Source organism: Tympanuchus pallidicinctus, unplaced genomic scaffold (assembly GCF_026119805.1).
Source record: "Tympanuchus pallidicinctus isolate F22 unplaced genomic scaffold, pur_lepc_1.0 scaffold16, whole genome shotgun sequence".
Classification (NCBI taxonomy): domain Eukaryota; kingdom Metazoa; phylum Chordata; class Aves; order Galliformes; family Phasianidae; genus Tympanuchus; species Tympanuchus pallidicinctus.
The window spans coordinates 10,310,799-10,332,628 of NW_026294679.1; the positions used below are offsets into that span (position 1 = coordinate 10,310,799).

Here is a 21,830-nt window from a genome sequence, read left to right on the forward strand (position 1 = left end):
GGTATGCTAACAATTGAAATGCTTATTTTTGCTATGTACTAATGTGGGATGGTCCTACAGGCACTCCATCTGGTGTAATGTTGTTTTGGGGCTCAATCTCTTTTTGCAGCTGGGCTGCTCCTAGAAGAGTGTGAGGGGAGAATTTGTTTGTATCAGTCATTGCTGGCCATCCACATAACACTCTGGCCATCGTACATGGAGATGTGTTCAGCGTTCATGAAACATCTTTTTATGAGGTGATAGGAATTTGTATTCAGAAAGTCCAGTGCCTTTGCAAAATCTTTGCTTAGCATATAGCTCCATTTCCTACTCACCTGTTAGCAATACAAGGTGACCATAAGGAAAAAAAAAAAAAAAGCATTTCTTATTTTCTTCTAACTTCCAGATTTCAGAAATACTGATCCAGAAACTGAACCAAAACTTCGTCCATTTTGAGTTGAAGCCAGGGGTTCGAGTCCTTGTCCATGCTGCCCATTTAACAGCAGGTGGGTGTCCTCTTTCTTAGTACACACTCGCTGTTGATAAGCAAGCAGAACTCAGCGTGTGAGCAGAATTAAAATGCCCACTCCAATCCTCTGTTCTTTGTCACATCAAAAAAGTATAGTGGCATTTATAAATTTATAAATAATAATTTATAAATAATTTATTTATAAATTTATAATGCCAGCAGTAGATGTATATACTTTTTGGCTGTCTTTGAAATATTCAACAGCTAAGGAGCACCATGGTATATTCAGCCTGGATCACAGAGTGCAAAGTTCACCAGCAAGTGCTGAACATTTTCTGATAATCTGGTGCAAATGAACAATCACAGCAGCAAAGCACAGTTAAAAAGCTGTTCAGCAGTCTGAAAGAGTCAATTTACATATGCACATACACACGCTTAGGCAGTTTGCCCTGTAACTAATCCTATCTCAAAATAAACCAGCTCTGAAGTCTTGATATTTAATTACACGTCTCTGCGTATTCTGTATAGAAAACCCTCATTTCACAGTACAGTTCCTATTTAATTATTGTAGGAGATGGGATGTATAAATCCATGCTCAGTATTTTAGGAATTCCTTTTCTGGTGGATTTGCTGGATAAAAATCATAATTCTGATCAACTTCGGCTGCTAACATGCAAATAAAAAGCCTCAGTTCACTCATACTAGTGATCTGCTCTACAAAATGCTGTTCGTGGTATGAACAGGTCTGGCCAAGGTGGTGTGAGTCCATGTGCTGCCCTGTCAACAAAAGGGAGGAAAAAGAGACTTTAAAAACAAGTGTGGTGTGACTGCATTTACATCCTCCTAGAAGAAAGCCTGGGTGTTAGCAATACTTTGTGTTTTCTAAGCTAATATCTGCGCTGGGAATATTGCTGCCTGTTTCTTCTTTCCTTTAGATGTGGAACATATGAGCGATGTTAGCTTTTAGACAAGTTAGAACCAAAGGCATAGAAAAGCAAAGATATAGCACAGCTGGTTAATCTCTTAAGAATATAATAATAATAAAAATAATAATAAACAAAAAAACATCTTGGACAGTCAGTTTGACTGTTCTCTATTTTATAGATTGTAAAAAAAATGTTCATAGACATATGACGTAAGAATTGTATAACTCTAATAACTCTATGTTTAAGATTTAAATCTGTACGCATTTTTTGGCCAATGAAGCAATCCTTGCCCTGAATGTTCTACACTGGCCAGTGATACAATATGTTCTTTCAGAAAATGTTCAGTGTTCATCTTGGAATTCCAGGAAAACTGTCTGAAAGCATCTGAATGTGAGCTTGCAACATGGAATTACCTGAAATTGCTCACTGTTTTTGTAATTTGTTCCTGTGTGTTTACTCTGCTTGTGCACATTGCTGTTTTGCTTTTTGACTGATGTTCATTAAAGTCAGGATCAAATCCCACATCAGCATTTAGAAATGACTCATCTAGCCCTGAAGATCCTATAAGCCTTTTCTAATAAATTGTAGTTGGAAAGAATTGCCTCAGATATACGTGGTTAAGGCTCCTCTTTACCTTCTGCTACTGCAGGGACATACTGCATTTCATGCAGTGGAAACATGATGCTTAAAATCATGTCTCCAGCCTCATCTTTCATACAGGGTGAATCTCATCCATTTGAATTTAATCCAAATTTTGTGCTGTGTGTAGGAGCCTTCTGCACCTCCTTGGAGAGGAATCTGCGATATCTCTGCTTGAGTGTGCAGAGTTGCCTAAAGCCTAGTCCAAAGCCAGTTAGCACAGGTACTGACAGCTTTTCTCCTGGGCTACAAAGCCTTGTGTTCTGCCCTGTATGAACCAAAAGGCAGGGTCTATAGTGTGGCACACTGCTCTACTGTGTAACAGAGACTGCTCAGTTTAGACGTGCTGCATAAATACAGGATCTTTGTGCTTGCTGAAAATGTATATCTGTATGTTTATGCACACACCAGGAATGAATACTTTTTGTCTGTAATAGATGCAAACAGTCATTTGTGCTGTCAGGTAGGTTTTGTTTTCTTCCCTTCTAAGCTATCAGTGAGATGTGAGTGATTGCTGTAACAATTCACAATGTCCTATAAGGAATGCCAAAGGATTTTGTCTCTTGCAGAAATATGATTCAGCAAGAATGCAAAATAAGCCTGGATTGCCAAATTAGATATTAAAAAGCCCAAAGAGCAGCTACTGTAGAGTCTTTGAGGGAATATTGTCCCTTATCATGTTGCTGATCTCATGGTTCAACTTCCTAAGTAAAAAGCCCACTTTTGTGACATCAAAACTGGAGAATAGATTAGAATTTGACAAAACGCCAAAAAAGAGATTTGCTTTGCTGCTGAAAGCTCTTGTTTGCACTGTAAAGGAAAAAGAATTCTGCTTTTGAAATTCAAGCTTTTAAAAAAACTAAGATAAAGCGGGGTTCAAGCAAGGCAGGACCAGAACAGAAGCAGTCCCTGGGAAACACAACCCAGGGGGATTCACATGGCTGAGAGATGGAGCTCTGGAATGTAGAATCCTATTTCCAGTTTTACTTTGTGTTGGAATCCTGACAATTATGGGTTCTGTGTGGATTGAACCCCACAGCTCATCAAGTGTTTTTGTAAGTGCATGTATACATATATGTATTATGGAATCATATAATCGTAGGATAGCTCGAGTTGTAAGGGACCCAGAAGGAACATGGAATGCAACTCCTGGCTCCTCACAGGGCCACTCAATAATCAGACCACATGTCTGAGAGCATTGTCCAGACAAACTTGTATGTAAATGCATCCCTGTTTTTCATTGCACACATGTTGCTCCTTGTGTGTGTACCTGGTCATACACAGCAAAAATCTCAGCATCAGAGAAGCTGCAGAGAACAAAAGTGCAAATGTCTAAATTAATTTGGTTTGGACATTCAAGCAGAATGTGCAGAAATGAGCCTCTCTGTGCATGTTGCATTTAAACACATGCCTTCCAAGGGACACAGAAGAATGACAGGCGTTGGGCTCAGCACGTTTCACCCCTCTGTGTTCTTTGTTCAGGCCACACTGGAGGAAGGATTAATTCATGGCAATTCTGGACAACAGATTGCAATCCATTCATCTCGTTCATTTCTGCCTCTCATGAAAAAAAATTAAAACAATGTCCCCAGCTCAGTGAACAACCCCAGTTCTAAGGAAGAATAAAATGTACCAGCATTCCTCACAAAGCAGTTAAATAGTTGTTTATGGCAAGGTTCTGAGTGCAAGATTAGAACAAGAAGATTGAGTGGCGCTGGAATCAGTCAGAGAGCCACTTCACCATCCTACAGAACCGCAGTGAGCCACACAGTAGAAACACACACACAGTTCAGATGTATGCAGGATTCATAGCAATAGATGCCTCAGCTTCCTGAGCACAGCCTGCAGGATGCAGGAAGTTTTTCCACTTTTCCTGGTAAAATCTGGTTCATAGGCTGGGTATGATTGCTGAAAGCTTGCGTATGTGCAACACTGCTGCTGGAGTCTTTCTGTTTGTGTGTGTTATTTGAGCGATAGAAACTGCCTCTATTTAATATTGTTTACTTTGTATTTCTGGGAAAGCACACTTCTGGATGTTTTGTGTGGCCTTATTTTGCAAGGGGCTATGAAAAGGTGCTGCAAAACTCTAAAGAGAAGCACTGGGAGACTTCTCGTTTGATTAAGAATTTTTATTTTCTATTTCTTTTTCTTGAACCTTTGCACTTTCTTGCAAAGATGACTTGTGGGAGAGAGAACAGGACATGAGGGAAAGAGAGAAGTGTTCCAAGGAATAGGAAAGGAATAGACAAAGAAACTGAATATGTCAGAGGTGTGAGAAGAGCTTGCCATGATAAGGCTTGGATGCTGAGGCAATGTTTGTGAAGGGCACCAGCCTCCTGATTGTGAAGAAAGAGGACTGAGCAGAGAGCAATACATTTGATACTGGGACACTTGCTTCAGAAAAATCCAGTAGCCAGTTGCTCATTATTCAGCAGGCATTGAGAGCTACCCAGACTAGCTCCAGACAAAATAGGAAGTCAACATGACAAGGTAACCCATGGGTAGCTCCAGGATCCTTCAGAAAGTCTGGGTTTGGTACTCTAGTGACCTCATTTGCAACTACCTTCAGTAACTGCCTGCAACATAAGAGGGTATTTTTCAGACTTTATTCTATAAAGTGCCAGAGAGGAGAGGCCTCTAAAGAGAAAGTTGTGGTGCCTTTAGGGCTTAGACTGAGCACAACACCTAGTCTGAACCCAGGTTTCTTCCCAGCTGTATTGGAAAGAGAAAGGAGTCCTGAAGACAGGTGGACAGATGAGACGCTTATAAATGCCATAGGAGAGAATTAAGTACATTTTTGGAGAGAGAACTTATCCCTCAAGGCCGGAGGTGACTCTAACCTTATCTCCCTCTCTTGCAGCTCCCCTGGTGGACCTCACTCCCAGTCACAGTGGTTCAGCAATGTTGATGCTCCTCTCTGTTGTTTTTGTGGGACTAGCTGTGTTTGTAATCTACAAATTCAAAAGGTATGACCTTACCTGGGCCATCTGTTTCTCCCCACTGCTGCCGGGGATTTATTTGCTGGGCTTCCCTTTTCACAGTGATTTGTTTCTTGGTTTGCAAAAGCTAATGCTACATCATCTGCCAGAGTACCCCCCAATGATGGTTTTTGTTAATGTTTTAGGAAGATTCCTGGCCTTAATATATATGCACAGATGCAGAATGAAAAAGATCAAGAGATGGTCAGTCCAGTCAGTCAGAGGGAAAGCATACCTAATGTCCCTCAAAGTGAGCTGATGAGCCCTGAACAACTAGTAGATGAGAAGTTGGATGTCCAGCCCATAGGTAAATAACTTGCAGCAACCCGCAGTTGGTCAGACTCTGACTGATAATTGGCTAACCCTTTTCTCAGTCTTCCCCTTTCCCATCTCCCTGCACACTCCTCCCGCCATCCTCTTCTGCTGCAGTGTTAGCTTTGCTACAGGAAACCTTGCTAACTCTCCCCTCTCCCTCACTGCCCTGTGAAAGGGAGAGAAACAACTTTAGGCTTTTTCCCTCTCCTAGTTGCTGTGTAGATCCTCTTCCCTTCTCAAAATCCCTGCTGCACTTAATTTGCGCTATAAGGCAATTTAATTTATTTTGCTGGGGCTGATGTTGTTATGGGGCTACAACTCACACCCGAGTCCTGTCCAGGAGAACTTCAGCCACCCTCACCTGGAGCATGGAGGTGAGCAGGTGATTCGGTAAGTCAAATCTAAAAGTTAAGTATTCGTTCACGTTTTCACTGCTGTGGCCTGTGTGATTGTCAGGGAAATAGAGCACAACCTGGGATCTCAGCACTGGGCTACTGGGTTTCCCCTCAGGCTGATTGCTCCCACATGATTCTGGTTGAAAAATTAACATTAGGATTTAAAGTGAACAGTATTGAGGTGATCATGCTGTGTTCAGTCACCCATTTGCTCATGCTTACGTTATCACATTATTCTGAAGAAAGTGTTGGGATGAAGCAGGAAGGTTTCATTCTGGGAGTATTCTTCTAAAGCCAACATTGCTTAGGAATTGCTTGGGCATTGTTCAGCTTCATTTGTAAGGGGAAAGCTTTGCAGGCCCAGACCACGGGAACAGTACAGGACTCCAGCAAATAAGAACACAGATCTGCTTTAGATGAATTACTCATAAAACGTACAGTTCTTCTGAGATAGAACTGATGCATAGTCATAACTAAGATATTTTATTTTCACAATTTCATCCACTTAACCAAGTGTTAGATCCCACTCAAGGAAGACCCAAAATTGTGTGCGAGTTTGTTAAAGCAGGTTTGATGTTTTAGCTACCACAGAGAGAGAGAAAGGGGAAGGGCAATTAAAAGAGGAAATATGATGTGCTAAGATTGTGGCCTGTGAAACATCTTGGGAGGAAAAAGAAGAAAATCTCTTGATGAAATTGATGTCTAAATTGGAAGCTCCAGTACAATCAGTAGTGATCTCTTGTCACACATTCACTAAGGGGAGATCTGGTAGCTATTAAAAGCTTTTTAGCAGCTATCCATCAGCAGACCTGGATATCCCTGCTTAGCAGTACACAGGATGGAGTGAGGGAACCAACCTTCCCATGTGGTGTTCCCCATACAGAGCAACCTCAGGCCACAGTCCAGAACCCAAGGAAAGGAAATGCAGCCAAGGTAGTCTGGACAGAGGACTTCCAAAAGGCTTGTGGATCACCAAGAGGTTTCAAGCCAAGACCCGGAGCGGTGGGTCCTAAATTTTAACAATTATTCTTTCTTTTTTTTTTTTTTTTTTTTTTCTCCCCCTCTCTTTTTATCCCGGAAGGTCCAAAATTGGTCTAAGCTGCTAAGAGAGAAACACCCAATTTCAGGCCAGGAACCCAGTTCCCAGAGTTAGTTGAGCTTTTAGATTCCTCTTTCTAAAGGAATGTAATGATGATGATTTCCACTGTTGGCAGAGAGTAGCAAATGTTTCCAGAGGTCATTCAGACTGAAGAGACAACAGTCAGCTAGCCACTAGCTCTACTCTTGCTGATGTTGGGAATTAATCTCTTGAAGCCTTGGGGATTACAGAACTCAAAAGCCCATTTGGGGGTTTGGTTTTCATTTGGTACAACTGTAGCATTTTTGGCTTTCTACAGTAGCTAGCATTCTGTGGATTTCAGAGCTGTACCCTGCACTGCTGATCACTGTATTGAACCAGAAATTGGCCTTTTATTCATCCTTGGGTTTCACCTGTAACTACAATAGTAAGCACAAAAGGGACAGATAGTCTCAATTCTCCATCAAAAGAAATCCTTCCAACAAACTTCTTAGGAGTGTTTTTTTCCCTTCTGGCAGTAAGACAAATGTGGAAACTAAATCAGAGATCACTGACAAAATGAGAATGTCTGGACATAGATGTGAATAGAATAAAGTTCAAAGGCTCTTTACACTTGTATACAATTACTTCATGTGTTTTTGTAAATCAGCAATTTCTTTTTTAATGAGTTTTCCTTCTTTGGGGAAAACCAAACAATACTGCAATTGGGTGTTTCTCTTCATATGCTTGTTCAGAAGCTAGTTTTTTTTCCAACTCGTTTGACTAACGTTCAGACACCCTTCCTTGGAGGAATGTAAATGAACGTCCCTGGATGATTTAATTTTCTCTCCAAACACTGGCAGCAAAAAACACAGTTCCTATTTTCTGGGTGTGAGTAGTTTAGGCTCTTCTTTTGCAAAGGCAAAACTTAAGGTTATTTATGAAATCTCTAATACCTTCTAATTGCAAATGAGTTATGCTTTTCCACTGAGGACCTCAGCCCCTCCTTCCCTCCACCCCTCTGCTCTGGCCACTCCCTCTTCTATTCTACATGGGTGAATCATCTTCATTAGCAAAAGAACAGTACATCACCTTCAGTGTTTTGAATGACAAGAAAACATTTGTGAGAAGAACATATCAGTCTGGAGCCGTTCAATCCCAAAGGCCAGCAAGGTTTCACCTTCAGACATCTTCAACAAAACACAATAATTATTTGCTGACTCTTATGTTGTTCTCTCTTTGCCACAGGAAGTATTTCCACAGCTGCTGAGCCCCAGAGCACAAAAGAAATCCCTACCTATGTAAATGGTTGAATTGAGGACACCGATATATATCTATATTGGAGAAAAAAAGAGAACTCATTGCATTTGGACTTTTTAATTCTTCAGATGACAAAGGGTTTTTAGCTTTAAGCCTGTGCATGTGGACATTATACTGAGACCATAGCAGAACTGCATTGTACAGGTGTTCAATTTTAGTGGGGGGTGGGGGTGGGGGGAGGAACTGATATCACTATTCACCCCTGAAGCCCTTCCCGTCACTCCTCCACTCTCTTTTCTTCTGATCTGTCTCTAATTTGTAGAAAATTCATAATGATATAGGCCAAGAATATGCATGGGGGTCTCTTCTTTAGGGAGATGGGTGGGCTGAGATGTGGGGGGAGAAGGGTTGGGGAGGTGGGAGGGAGCATCTAGGGTTCTTGGCTTTAGATTTAACTGCTCAATTTTAGCACTTTGAGGCCGTGGGAGGGCTAGCCGCCCCAGCAGACTTTCATAGGACACAAGAGAAATCACACTGGAGTTTAAAGGCACTGAAAATCTTGGGTCAGTCTGGTTTATGTCTTAATTTGAACTTTGCCCTTCATTCCTCTAGCTGCAGCTGCTGCCTGTGCCCCACAGTTGCACAGAAACTGAGTATGTGCTCGGGCAATCCCAACCGCAAAGCCAGGCTCCTCCTTATTAAACAGCTTTTTAGCCTACTCACACCAAGGCACCCCTTTGAGAGCACTGTTTGGAAATAACTTTCTGCCTCCCAACCTTGGGCTGAACAGAACTAGGATGCATTACAGGTAGGAGGTCTGTATTGCCAGCATGAACTTACACTGCATTTTGTACCAGCCTTACAACGTAAATTTTGACTAAGATAAAGCCTAGTAACACCCTCAACCACTTTTATTGTTGATATTGGAGACCATTGTTTGAGGTGGGAAAGGGGAGAGCAAAGCTGGATTTGGCTTGAGCACGTTCCCATACATTTGGAGCCCTAGCACCGCAGGACAGTTGTTGTACAAGTTCTTACCACTCATATAAGTGGTGCCTTACATTGCAACTGGAAATGTGACTTCAGGACCCCTGCATGTAGGCTACACAAAAGAACAGGGAAAGCAGACTTAGCACACCTCAAACAAGACCACAGCACCAGGTATCTGGCTGAAGCCTATCCCATAATCATCACAATTGCTGATTTACAACACCACTCAGGTAAACTCAGAAATAAGATTTTGGCTTGAAGCGCAAAGAAAGAAATACAGTTGCTAACATACATTTATTAGCTATGCTAGGTAAAAGCCAGTACCACCTAGTTCATAATTGGTGTAGCATGATTAGGACGCATCCTGATTCTTGATATGAATGTGTTTTGTTCAGTAGATGTTGCTCAAGGCAATCTTTGTCAAATATGGGGAAAAGGGACATTCTTGGCATTGACTGGGGTCCTGGAGCTGGGGAGGGATGACTTTGAATTTCTCTGTCACAAAATGGATATCAATACCACTCAACCTACTAGCTGGCAAATAAATAAATAAAAAGTTATACCAAGTGGAAGAGCGCCTATCAGACCCACAGTAGGCAAAGGATGATCACAGTTGGAAGTTCTCTGCCACTTTCTGCAGTCTCTCTCAAACAGCTAAAAACACAGCAATTTGTATGGCTTTGCTATTGTGTTTGCAACTACAGCTTTAAGAAAGATGGGAAAGTTTTGGTAGCAACTGTATAATACTCCCCAGTGAAGTCCAACATTAGCCAACTTATTTTTATAGTAAGCCAATCAGAAAGTTTTCTTATAGTGTTGGAACTATTTCTAATTTTAAAATTACTTTTTTTTGATGTATTTTTTCATCTTCTTTTTCCCTTTCGTTAAATACAATGTAGCGTAATGTATAATTGCTATCGTTTATTGCTTTTACAGTCATATTTATTAAACAGATTATGTCTCTAAATGAAGACCTGTGTTTCTGTTGCTCATTTTAATTATCTCTCCTAGACTGAGATCACTAATGTTAAATTAATGCTAAATAATGTTAAAACAGTAGGAAAACCTTTGAAAATAAAGGGATGGAAGTTAGAGAGGGCGGATAAAGTGTGCTTCTGAAAAAATGCTATACTTACAAGCCAAGATTAAGATAACTTTTTTAGCCTTCAGGCAGAGTGCTTTATAAGTGAAACTTGGAATTCTTACTTACGTTCTGCAGGTGGAGAAACTGTGAGATGCAGAGAGAGAACGCTGTTTCTCTGGTTTCCAAAGAGGCAGTGGATTGAACTCTTTGGAGCTCCAGCTCCATTCTCTGTCTATGGTTATCTTTGCCTATACACAGTTACTGTTAAAGGTTCCTTTAAAATATGTTTTTGAGTAGCCTTTTGCCAACATTGCTGAAGGAAGTTTTTTGGGTATTGCCATTACTAATTCATCATGTTTTGCACATGAAAGCAATGAAACATAGGAAATTTCAGTCATCTTGCCAGGTAACAGGGAGAGCACGTTGCTGTGAAAAACACATGCTGCTCTACTTTTCAAGCTGGGTTGAAAGCACCAGATTGTTTGCAGGCCTCCCCACCACAAAAGCCATGATATTGCACGGTAAGTACAGAAGTGCTGTGTTTGCTTACTGGAGGAGCATTTCCCATCCTGGTAAACACCCAGTATAATTACTAGTCTGAAATTGTGAAGCAGACTCCAGCATTTCTTTACCTTCCATTCAGGGTTGATGAACAGCTGATGCAGTGATGTCCGTTGTGCAGGTGACTCGAGAAGCACGTGTAGATATAATCTGCTTTTATAGTTCATGTGCTCACTTGAATTAGGGGGCATCTGCTGTGACCAAATACTAAATAGTAAGAGTGCACGCACCTCTAAAGCATATTCAGATGATTCTCTTCAGCTTGTATGCGTCCTGAGGCAGAGACTGATTGATACATGTTGTTTTCTGGTTTGTATAACAGTAGCAGCAATGCACTGCTAACCTCTGAACACAGGTAATAAACGAAGAATATACTTAGAATACCCAACATGGATACTGAATGTGAATTCTCCCTCAGTAACAGTATACCTTAAGAGATTTTAAACAAACTTATTGTCCTTTAGCAGAAAAAGCAAGGAGTTGAAATATCATTTAAAAACTCAACATCTTTTCCTACATCATCTTAACTGCCAGGACAGAGACATATGGATGGGACAGATATATTGGATTCAGAGGGATTCATACTTCTCCATCTACTAAGATGCTGGACTGCCTTTCCTTGAAATCAGCAGATGTTAGTGGTCAAATACTTTTGATGTTCTAGTCTTCAAACAATACTAATATGTGACTACACTTAATTGCTTATATTTTGCTGGAAAGCAAGACTCCTAGAGAACTTTCTGAAATGCTTATGCAAATGAAAGCAGGACCCTAAATGAACCTAGTCTTAGTCCTGCCAATTTCTGCTGAGATTTTCTGACAACTGCATTTAGTCTTGTACCTACAGCTGATAACAAGGGATTAGTATTTTATCTGTGTGCTGTCATCTTGCATTGAATGCATGGAAAGTTTCCTTGCCACATTACATCTCTAAGTACATTTGGTGTTTTGAGTGCTACCCTTGGTTGCAGAGCTACCATCTTCATGCTGTTGAAAAAAGGTTTCTCCTCTTTTAGCTAATGAGATGCAATCTTTGCATCTCATTGAAACAGAATAGTAAAAGCTGAGAATAAATAATGCTTGAGTTTAGAATAGCACCATTTAGATTAGAATATTGTTATGATCCTGGCCCAGACAAAAAGACTGAAGTCAAATTGTTTTCTTATTGATAAGATCAGAGTGCTATCATGCACTGAGTCATCAGCCTAAGAGATGTATTTAATCTACAGTTTTAACTTTAGCTTTTTCTTTTTCCTTATTTCCTACAGGGGAATATGGTTATCTATTTCCATTCACTATGCTGAAAGCAGGACAGAGAGGAAATCTGTGTTGTAATGCATTTCTTAGTGTGAGAATTTCAAGATGTCTTCCTTGTTATCTGCAGTGTGGTGCAGCCTACAGACATCCTAGTTCTAGGTGCTATATACACACAGACAGTGAATTGAATAAAATGAAGAAAAATGAAGAAAATGGAATGTTTTTTTTCTCAGCACTTCTGCATTTGAGTCTCACACTGTAATCCTGAGTTATTTTGACAAAGTGGATCTTAATCAGACATTAAAGAACTCACCATTGTGTGTGAGAGCTCAGAATGAGATGGGACAGACCAACTTCTAAATACCCTAACACAACATAGGGGTAATACCTTGAGTCCTAGGAACTGCAGAGACTCAGAGGATACCAGCCAGTCTTCCAGGGCAAGAGCTCCAGGCTGTTCTGTCTGTCAAAAGACTTTCTTGCTGCTGGGGTAAGTCTGAGGGATTTGAAGATTGTGCTAATTTATGCTGTTTTCCCTAGAAACGTTACAAAGTTTTGTTAGCAGAGAGAGTAGTGTGACTAAAATACATCCCTGTCTACCCATGACTTTTAAGTACTTAGAGAACAGGTAATCGCTAAGGTCCATATAACAACCTTCCACAAAGGTATAGTAGCCCAACTGTATGTCTGCAAAGCAGGAGCCAGACAACTGTTGGGTTACCTCAGCTTCTCTGAGGCTGTAGTAAACCCAGACATTATGGACACAAATATCTCTAGCCGGTATGCCATTTATATTGTGCTTCATAATTGAATTAAAAGTATACAAAGAAAGCTCCCAACTAGAATCATTACATGTGAGGTTCCATATCCACCTCACTGTAAAGAAAGGAAGCTACAATTCCAAAGCTTTGTAGGTTTTGTACTTTACAACAGAGAAGGCTTGAGAGACAAAAATGGAAGAAAAATAATGAAGAAGCAAAGCTATGGAGGAGAGTGTCACAACTCCTTACCTTTGGTACAACGTAGATGCAAGAGAAAAGCCTTGCTTTTGGTAACAAAACCCTCCTCCAGCCTTCCGTGGACAAAGCTGGTTCTAACAGTGCTTCTGGGACTACAGCTGCCTGGCAAATAAGTGCTCCCCAGCACACAGCACGGGCCATTCGCCCCATGCCCTGTGCCATGTATCACACAGGGACAGCTGCAGGGTAGAGCTCTGAAACGCAGATTGAACTGACAGCTGTCTTGGCCCTTGCTGCAGAAGGTGAATAATACATGTACATGAAATACAGTGTAACAAAGAGCTTTAAGAGAGAAACCTTTCGGTTCCTAACCCCCTCTGCATAGGAGGAACATCCTTATTCTGCCACTGAAGAGTAACACCAGACTGAATTCACATCTCTTTTCCCCAGTACAACACAAATTCTTCTCTAGGCCCTGCTGCAGAGCCACAGGACAGGGGTGACTAACCTCTGAGACACTGATTTCTTGAGTAAAACTTGGACTCGGCCACTCAAGAAATAGGTTTTCCTCTGCTGCTGTGCTGGCCTATATAAATAGAACTACAGATGAACTTGCAAAGAGACTCACTTGGATAATTGTTGGATAAACACATGGATAAACTGTGTTCCATTAATGACTAAAAATCTCGACAAGCTTAACTGCCACAAGCTGAAGGACAACACATATCCGAATGATTTGCTGCAAATTTTCAAAGCTCCAGAAAGCAGTTTCAGTCTGATGATTCGACTCTGTAAAACACTTCTTGATGGGCAAGAGAAAAGACCTTCCAGCACCCAAAGGCTTTTTTTCTCACCTGAAGTCCTAAAACACATCAGTCTGGATATTAATCACCATTCACATTTAGCCAAGCCCAAATCAAAGTTAGAGCCACCATGCCCATCTGACCTTGGATTTGGCTCCAAAGGGAAGCTGCCACCAACACCCCCCAGAAAGGCTGACCCATCATCCACATTGTTTTCTCATTCTTGGTTATTTTTGCCACATCTTTGCGCCACGTTGTTCTGAAGAGGAGTTCATTAGTGTTTATCTATCTGCAGAACAGAAGCCATTTCTTTACAGTGGTTTTTAAGATTCCTCAGCTCTTCAATAAATAATAAAATCTTCATTTTTTTACAGAAAGGTTTAAGGATGAACTCTTCTATGGAAAATTCAGGTAACCTTCAAGGGAGATAACACTTAGGATCTATTGCTGAAACCCCTCGGTGAATGTTACAATACAGTAGGAATACATTCAACAGCTCTTCACAACAATGAAATTATGGTCCCTCTTCAGCAATTTACTGTGTTTTCATGTTAATTTAAACATTTTTAATTAACTTATTATTTTCCTTGTAATTATCGCACCTTTTTCTTACTGTATTTCTGATTTCAGAGAGAGGAAATTTACCTTCAGCCTGTAGTTAAACTTTTCCTTCATCTACATAATACTTTCCTATTTATCCTTGTAAATTGAGATGACAACACAGAACAATAATAATAGTAATAGTACACAACAAAACCAACATTATTATTCTGTTGATTCACTCAAACAAAATTCTAGAAACAGATCAACGACTCTCTTTTGAAATCCTAATTATAGTAAGATATCAAGGTGTATTTTTCCAGGAAAAAGAAAAAAAAAGAAAAAAAGAAAAAAAGAAGGCTCAACTCTTAAGAAACCAAGAGGAGAAATAAGATGGCAGCTATTTCTAGCTCTGTAACTAGATTCAACTTTCAGATCTTTCTACTTTTTCCTTTGTATTAGTGAAAAATCATGCACAAATTAAATGAGAAAGAAGCTAGGCCTTGACCACCTAGGGAAATAGTAACTAACAAAAAGCTCTTTCCTCTTCATTTTCCTTTTCACCAGTTGATGCCTGGAAGAACATTAACATCATGTCTACAAAGTTTTCACTAGCTATCTGCAGACACCTGCTAGTAGGATTAATTGGATGCTAGCTAGCCTTTGATTTTGGCATCTTTGAATATTTGGGTGCTTTTCCAATGGGCAGAAAAATGTACATTGAAAAGGAGACTTTTAGAAGGATACAGAGAACCTCATGTGTGCATTCTAACCATATTTTCAAAGAACTAAAAAGGCATTCTCTTTCCTGAAGAACAGGTGAAGTTAAAAGATTTGTTACAAGCCAACGTATGAGAGACCATCAGAGTTGTCAAAGCCTACTGCCATATGGAATTTGGCAGCAAAGAAGAATGATGAAAGCATTTACCTTGCGTGTCGTTCCACTCTCATGGACTGATTGTCTCATTTACACCCTGATCCTGAGCGCTCAAATCTAGAATGGAAAAGTATAGGAACAAACTACTCCACTGCTGCATGGCCTGCATATCTATATCTGTATATGTAAATATATTAGAAAGGAGACTTCAGAACAAACCTTTTCTTCATTTTCTTGGCAGGACTTCCTCTGATGTGATGTAGCAGGGAACCTGATACAGTGGTTGATATTGCCCCTCCTATACTCTCACCTTGTTTTCTCCAGCTTCCTTTATTACAGACATCCTGAGCAATTCCCAGCTGTGGGTGTGGTGAGAGATAGGGAATGAACACCTGTGGTGAGCGTAGATCATTTTGCAGAATCATTTTTCAGCATTCTTCCAACTCTTCCCAGTTATGTCAATAGATTGCTTTTGGAAGGACCAATGTCATGAAACAAACTCCCAAGTAAAACCATTCCCTTTTTGTAATTCCTTTTTCAAAAATAGAATCTCAAAGCCTTTTAGGAGACACAACAAGGAGAAATAAAAGCCCACTTCCCTTATCAGAACATTTTACTGATAAAAATTGTCAGACAGCCTCCTCTACTGCATCTTGCTCAATCTTAGAACACCAGCATATAACACTGTGTAGATTTATGAGATAAGCAGTATCAGCTCTATTAGTAAAATGTATAAATACATCCAGGAGATCCTTAAAAGGAGAGGGAAAAAAAATAACCTCTGTATACACTGTGTTGAAATTGTTGTTTGTCCTTATTTGCTGCAAATGTGGCCATGATTACTGTATTAATCAGCAGACATTAATTACCAAGATACAAACCTGCAGGTTACTTAATGGATTGAAGCTGGTAAAGAATCTCATCCTTAATTAAATTCACTAGAATGTTTCCTTAGCCTGAAGACTCATAAGTAGATCTTGTTTTCAGAATCCCTTTCAGCCAAGTAACCACTTAAATAATTTCAAATTAAATATCTTAGTCAGGACATAGGATTTGAAATTACTCAGCCTACTCAGGGAATTGCATTTCAACAATATTATAATATCATCAGGGAAATGTTTTCTACCCTCCCAGCAGTGGAGAAAGAAAGAAAGAAAAAAAAAAAAAAAAAAAAAAAAGAAAAGTAAATAAAAAGTAAATAAAGTATTATTTTAAATAAGATTTTAATTTATTTTTTTCTAAAAGTTATTTCACTCTTTGGCCATTCAAGAAATCTTTCTTCCTCAACTTTCATCTATCCAAAGACTGTAAGTGCTAAGCCTCATTCATGTAATTAGGTCCATGCACCTAGGTCATTACTGGTAATGTCCTAAATTGCTGCTGTTCACACATGCTCCCTCACTGCTGAGGCCAAACAGTTATCTTTTCCCATTATTTGTAAATATTTCAATGAATTATTTCTGGGGAGAGGAGGAACTACATCTTAAACTAATTTGAGAGAATTTCTTCCCTAACCCTTCCCCCCTTTTTTTATTTTTTAAGTTTAGCTTTAAATATTTTATTTTCACCAGAATGAACATCTCTATTTCCTCTTACTTCTCTTTCTTATTCACCTGAGATAGATGGACAATGGACAACAGCAAAAAAAACTATCCATCCGTCTATGGCTGAGTTGTTCATAGCAGCCAGCAGCGTTTGCTACAGAAGATTGAGGATGCCTTGCATGAGTCCCGTCATGCTGTACCCTTCTGTTCTAAAGAGCAGCAAAGACAGCTCATCTTTCAGTCTCAGATTCTTTTCCAAAATAATGTGCTGTAGCAGGAATCTTCCAAAACTAAGTGCTGCAGCATAGGGGCTGGGAAGGTCCTCCCAGTGTGGCTGTGCTGCCCAGCTGAGGCAATGGTCTGTTGCTGGAAGTTCTCAGTCCGGTTCCTGCTTTGAGCTTAGTGGTGCCCAGCTGAGCTGGAGAAATTTCTTTAGAAAGACATCCATCCTTAATTAAAGCACTTGTATCTTTTAGGCGTGACAATTTGCTTTCAAAAAAAAGTGAATTATTCTAGAAAATAAAAAGTATTCTACGGGGTTCTACAGAGCTTTCTCATGAGAGAAATCTCATTCAATAACCAGATTAATGAACAAGAACACAGCTCTCTCCTTTTCTCTACTGCTGCAGCAATGTAGGAAAGATGAGTCTCCAGAGGAGCTCTGGAAGACACTAGGACTTGTCTGAGCTTGAACACAAAAGGTAATGACATAACATTTTTTAGCATTTAGTCCAATGACAGGGTGGAAAAATGAGCAGAGGAAGAGCAATTTGCAAGCTGCACTTTAGGTATTCATATCCAGAAATAATCTGACAATGTGAATTTACTTACTTCTAGGGTTGAGCTTTTTAAAAATGTCCTGGATTTGTTAAAAAAGTAAAATAAAATAAAAATACAAAAGATAAAGGCTGGAAAAAAAAGCATATTTTTTGCATAAGAGGGCCATTTGATTGTTCTTTGAGCAATGCCACGTAATCCCTTGCAAGCAGGACATGGAGATGGAAAAGGCCACATTAAGAACTGCAGATTCCATATCCTCAGGCAGACTACCTACTGATAAGTGGTTCCACAGATTACCCACAGAAATCCTCCCTTCAGGGAAGCTGAGTACGCTAAGGCATTTGAGAAAACCAGTGCTTAAGTAACCAGATCTGAGCACTAGTGGTCCTACTAGTACTTTTCAACCCATTTACATGCCCATACTCCATATGCATTCTAGCAAGTATCTGCTCAGCAGATTGATTTAGTTGAGCTACCAGCAGAAGCTCATCATGCACGTAAGTACATAAGTGTTTACTTCAGTCTTTTTTTTCTCCCCTCCTTCCTATCCTTCCTCCATCAACATATGTATGATGTGGACTAAAAGCTGCAATTATTGCTGTGCATAGATGTCAAAGTCCTGAGCCTGCTCTGCAGCACAGGGTGCCAGACAGCACTTTCTGTATCACAGTGCATGTGTTGGCACTACAGGGCAATACTGCTCTATCCATACAATCTATTTAGCTCTCTTTGAACCACTGTGAGTGTGAAGTACTGCTTCATGGCACTTTTCAGACCGAACTCTGGGCACCTAATGGAGCTGCAGGTACCCCTCTTTGTTGCAGAGGAGTTGGACCAAATGCCTTTAAGGGTCCCTTCCAACTCAAATGATTCTACAATTCTATGATATACTGTGCTCTTCCAGATAATAGTTACCATTTTCTTAATTCTTTAATAAAGTTACCAGAAAGAAACTTCAGCAAACCTAAAAGAGAGAAAACAGAATGGCTCTATTATGAAGTGAGAACAAACCTCATCATGCCAAATTTCCAGCACACCAGTCCTCTGCCCCTGCTTTGGAGGAAGATAAGACAGTGGCAGTGATATGTGCAGACAAACAAGGAGTCTCCAGGGTGATATTGCTTTAATCACTTCAGTGAGTAAGAAAATCAGGCTGCAGTAAGCTGTCATGTAAAAGCTCATGAATAAAAACCAGTGAAGTAAAACTTGCTACACAGGGAGATGTTGTTCCTATCTACAAGTTCTTTCAAACTTAATGCCGGGGGCTTTAGCTGAGTGTGTATATGATCATACTATTTAGTCACAACAACAAAAAGACAACTAAATGAGCCCAGGATTGCAGAATCATGTACATCCCCTTGGAAGGAGATCTTCAGCTATGACTGTAGATATCTAGGGAGCAGATCAAGCAATTCCTGGTCTTCCAGATGAAGAAACTATTTTATGAGACCTCTGCTCAACTTTTCAGTTCCACATGTTAACCAAGTGCTTGTCACACTAACGACAATGCCTAATTTCTTCTGCTCCAAAAGACAGAAAGTGGATAATCCTCACTCAGAAGAGTGAGAGTACCTGCTTATTATAGCACTGGTTAATTAAACCTTTGGCATAACTCAGGAGCGCTTCTATTAGGTGATTCTCAGACCTTCTGCACTTGTTTTTTTGGTACAAATAGCTGATCCATCTCTATTACTATCAGAAGTGATAAGCCATGGCACAACCACAGGACCTACTGAGGTATGGCTGTTAGCAAACATGTGGTGTTAATAAGCAAGGATGACATCAACAGGAATGAGACCGAAGGCTAGGAAAAAGCAAGAAACAGATGAAAATCCTGCCTGTGTGACAGTCACTGGGAGAAACAGTACTGTGTTCCTACTGATCATCCATAGCAAGTTTTGGTGGGCTCAGACAGGATATTTTAGCTGTCCATGCATCTCAGTCAACCTAAAAAAAGCCAATTGATATCCTACTGAAATAATCAAAAACTCATTAAACGTGCAGCAACACTGGTGATCAGTATGCATGGGAAAATGTAATTTTACTTACAACTTTGATGGAAAACTGATGATTGTCACCAGAAATTATCTGAATGCTCATGAAGTCAACTGAAGTTTTGCCATTAGCTTCAACAAGCTTTTAATCAGAGCACACATCTGGATAGGGCATAAAATTAGTGTTATTCTTCAGACATGGGAAAAAATTATGTTGGAAATTCATCTTCCTTCACTTAGGCAGATGTGTTTCGCTAGTACCAGCTCCCTTACTTTAATTTGTTCTTATGCCCTTCGCTGTCAGAATGCCAAAACAGTAACACTCTCTTTGTTGTGGTACAAAAATTGCAACAGAACTCAGAAACTTAACAAAGATAGAGATTAAAATAAAAACAAACCACAAACCCATCCAAGTACAACAAAGTACATCACTGCTTCAGCACGCAAAATACGTTGATGGAAAACCTTTAAACGTTTCCTTAACAGTTTTAACATAATTTCAACAATAGCATTAGAAAAAAGAAAAAAAAATGAAATGGCTTTGTGTTTGCAAGGTTGTGAGTGAAAGGGAAAATAATAGTATGAACTGCCCTAATATTCTTCATTTCAATGAATATCTCTAGAATACTTGGAGTGATGAATATAACCAAGAGATGGCAGCAGTTCATGCACTATTCTTCTACCTTATCTAGTTTGCACACAATTTTTTTTTCACATAAGGTGCAAAGAAATTCAGTTCTGTTTAGCTTATGATGAAAATTGCTTCCATTATTACTGAAAAGAAGGGAGGGGCAGAGACTGAGGAGAGAAGGAGAAGGAGTCTGATGAAGGGATCTGGAAATTTGTTTTTGGGCATGTATCCAAGGACTCTTCTGAAAGAAATGAGAACAGTTTGCTGTGTAAAAAGAGCTGAACAACAACTCCAATTGGAAATCTCTTATGTTATGTACACACATCACATAAATCTGCACTACTAATGGGTAAAAGACACAAAGGGGTTTGATTTACTGTGATCTGCTATAGTTTTTGGAACATAAATCCACATCCCATGAAGATTGGCAATGAAGACTGCTACCAGCTGCTACCTTACCTCCACTTTGCTGGTGGGGTGCTCTTGCTCTGCTGAGCATCTTCAGCCTTGTTTCTATGAGAAGGGGAACTTCTGATATTGTAGTTGTTCACACAGGACAGAACTAAAAAACACATTCAGTCACAAATATGCACTTAAAAAGAAATCCCCCTGTACACTGAATCTCTCATGCAAATCCTAATGCAGACTTTTCTTCACAACCACATCTTACAAGGGCTGTGCATATTCCAATATCTTCTGTCTATTTAATCAATGAAAACATGACTCCTGTAAAATCTATCAACTTTTTGGATAGGCAATAGACTTTAAAAAAGTTGAAGTGGCCTCATTTGTGAGAATGGATTACTTCAGAGAGAATGTGGAGTAGATGAGGCATTGATACCACGGTCAGAAAAAAATACTGCAACTATTAGGCACATTTTATAGAGGACTGAGCAGAGGGACAAAGACACACGTTATCTCCTTTTTAAATTCAAGAAAGAAAATTTTGCATTAAGAAACTGATTTATAACATCCTGAGGGATTCAGAAAACGTTTAGTGATTTGGGAAAAGATGATTGCATCAAAAGAAAACTTAGATCATAGCTCAGTGGTTCAGACAAATACAGATAATCATAGACTTGCTTATCTGACAGGTAGATTGGTAGATAAATATACATATATATATAAAACACAAGTTATCATCATTAAACTAAATGTTTTTGCACTGTGATCAGACTCCACTACCAGCACCATCTTTCACAGATGCAACAAATGAACTTTTTCCCTTTACTGCACCACAGACAAAAGAACAGTCATGAGAAATTCCAGAATGCAGAAACTCCTTCTAAAATGGCTCTAGCTATGGTATAACTGCAGCTCACAGTCCTGAGGGGTGTTTGCTATGTATTACTGAGCACATCAGAGCACACAAGCTGTTCCCCTGGCAACCAGAAAAAATTCCTTTGTACATGTATGTATTTAAGCTCTGGATACGTATGGAATCATTTTCATTTGGATAACAGATGTTGGCAGCATGGTCCAAACTGAAGCAGAGACACCTGCATACATACTGCCTACTTTTTGCATGATATCTTGATGATTAGTGCATGCATGAAGGATGTGGAGGATGTTCTTTCTAGTTCTTCCTCCTGTTTGTGATTTCCTTACACAGGGAAAAAAATGTTAGAATTCCCCTTGTCCTTACTCTACATGTTATGTCCTGACCTTCATAATCAAGTTGGATCTCATGTACACTCACCATGACTATCTGCACTTCAGGGTTTAGCATGGTCCTGTTTCAGTTCAGAAAGAAGAGGGTGTCCCATTTCCAGAATGCTCCAGGTCATAATTC

The 21,830-nt window shown here is 39.8% G+C and overlaps 1 protein-coding gene and 2 long non-coding RNA genes across 6 annotated transcripts in view; 1 reads left to right on the forward strand and 2 right to left on the reverse strand.

The window, feature by feature from the left end:
• SORCS1 (sortilin related VPS10 domain containing receptor 1) overlaps positions 1–9,979 on the forward strand; it is a 269,815-nt gene extending 259,836 nt beyond the window's left edge. For 2 of the 3 annotated variants that reach the window (XM_052677145.1, XM_052677147.1), the window contains exons 24-28: positions 386–485; positions 4,874–4,979; positions 5,138–5,298; positions 6,585–6,703; positions 8,007–9,979. In XM_052677145.1, the coding sequence (XP_052533105.1) occupies positions 386–485; positions 4,874–4,979; positions 5,138–5,298; positions 6,585–6,703; positions 8,007–8,063 (543 nt within the window). In that variant the 3' untranslated portion in view covers positions 8,064–9,979. The remainder of the gene's footprint in view (positions 1–385; positions 486–4,873; positions 4,980–5,137; positions 5,299–6,584; positions 6,704–8,006) is intronic. The other variant, XM_052677146.1, reaches the window with a different exon arrangement.
• On the reverse strand, positions 407–16,227 carry LOC128077665 (uncharacterized). 2 transcript variants are annotated; one of them, XR_008205124.1, is made up of 4 exons: positions 15,309–16,227; positions 15,141–15,206; positions 12,299–12,446; positions 407–515 (listed from the first exon to the last, which is right to left on the reverse strand). It is a non-coding gene; the product is annotated as an uncharacterized LOC128077665 (long non-coding RNA). The 2 variants fall into 2 exon arrangements; XR_008205123.1 differs by having other exon boundaries at positions 15,141–16,227.
• Positions 16,228–16,368: 141 nt separating this feature from the next.
• Positions 16,369–21,822, reverse strand: LOC128077664 (uncharacterized). The gene is made up of 3 exons (XR_008205122.1): positions 21,738–21,822; positions 20,498–20,600; positions 16,369–19,569 (listed from the first exon to the last, which is right to left on the reverse strand). It is a non-coding gene; the product is annotated as an uncharacterized LOC128077664 (long non-coding RNA).
• Positions 21,823–21,830: the final 8 nt, after the last annotated feature.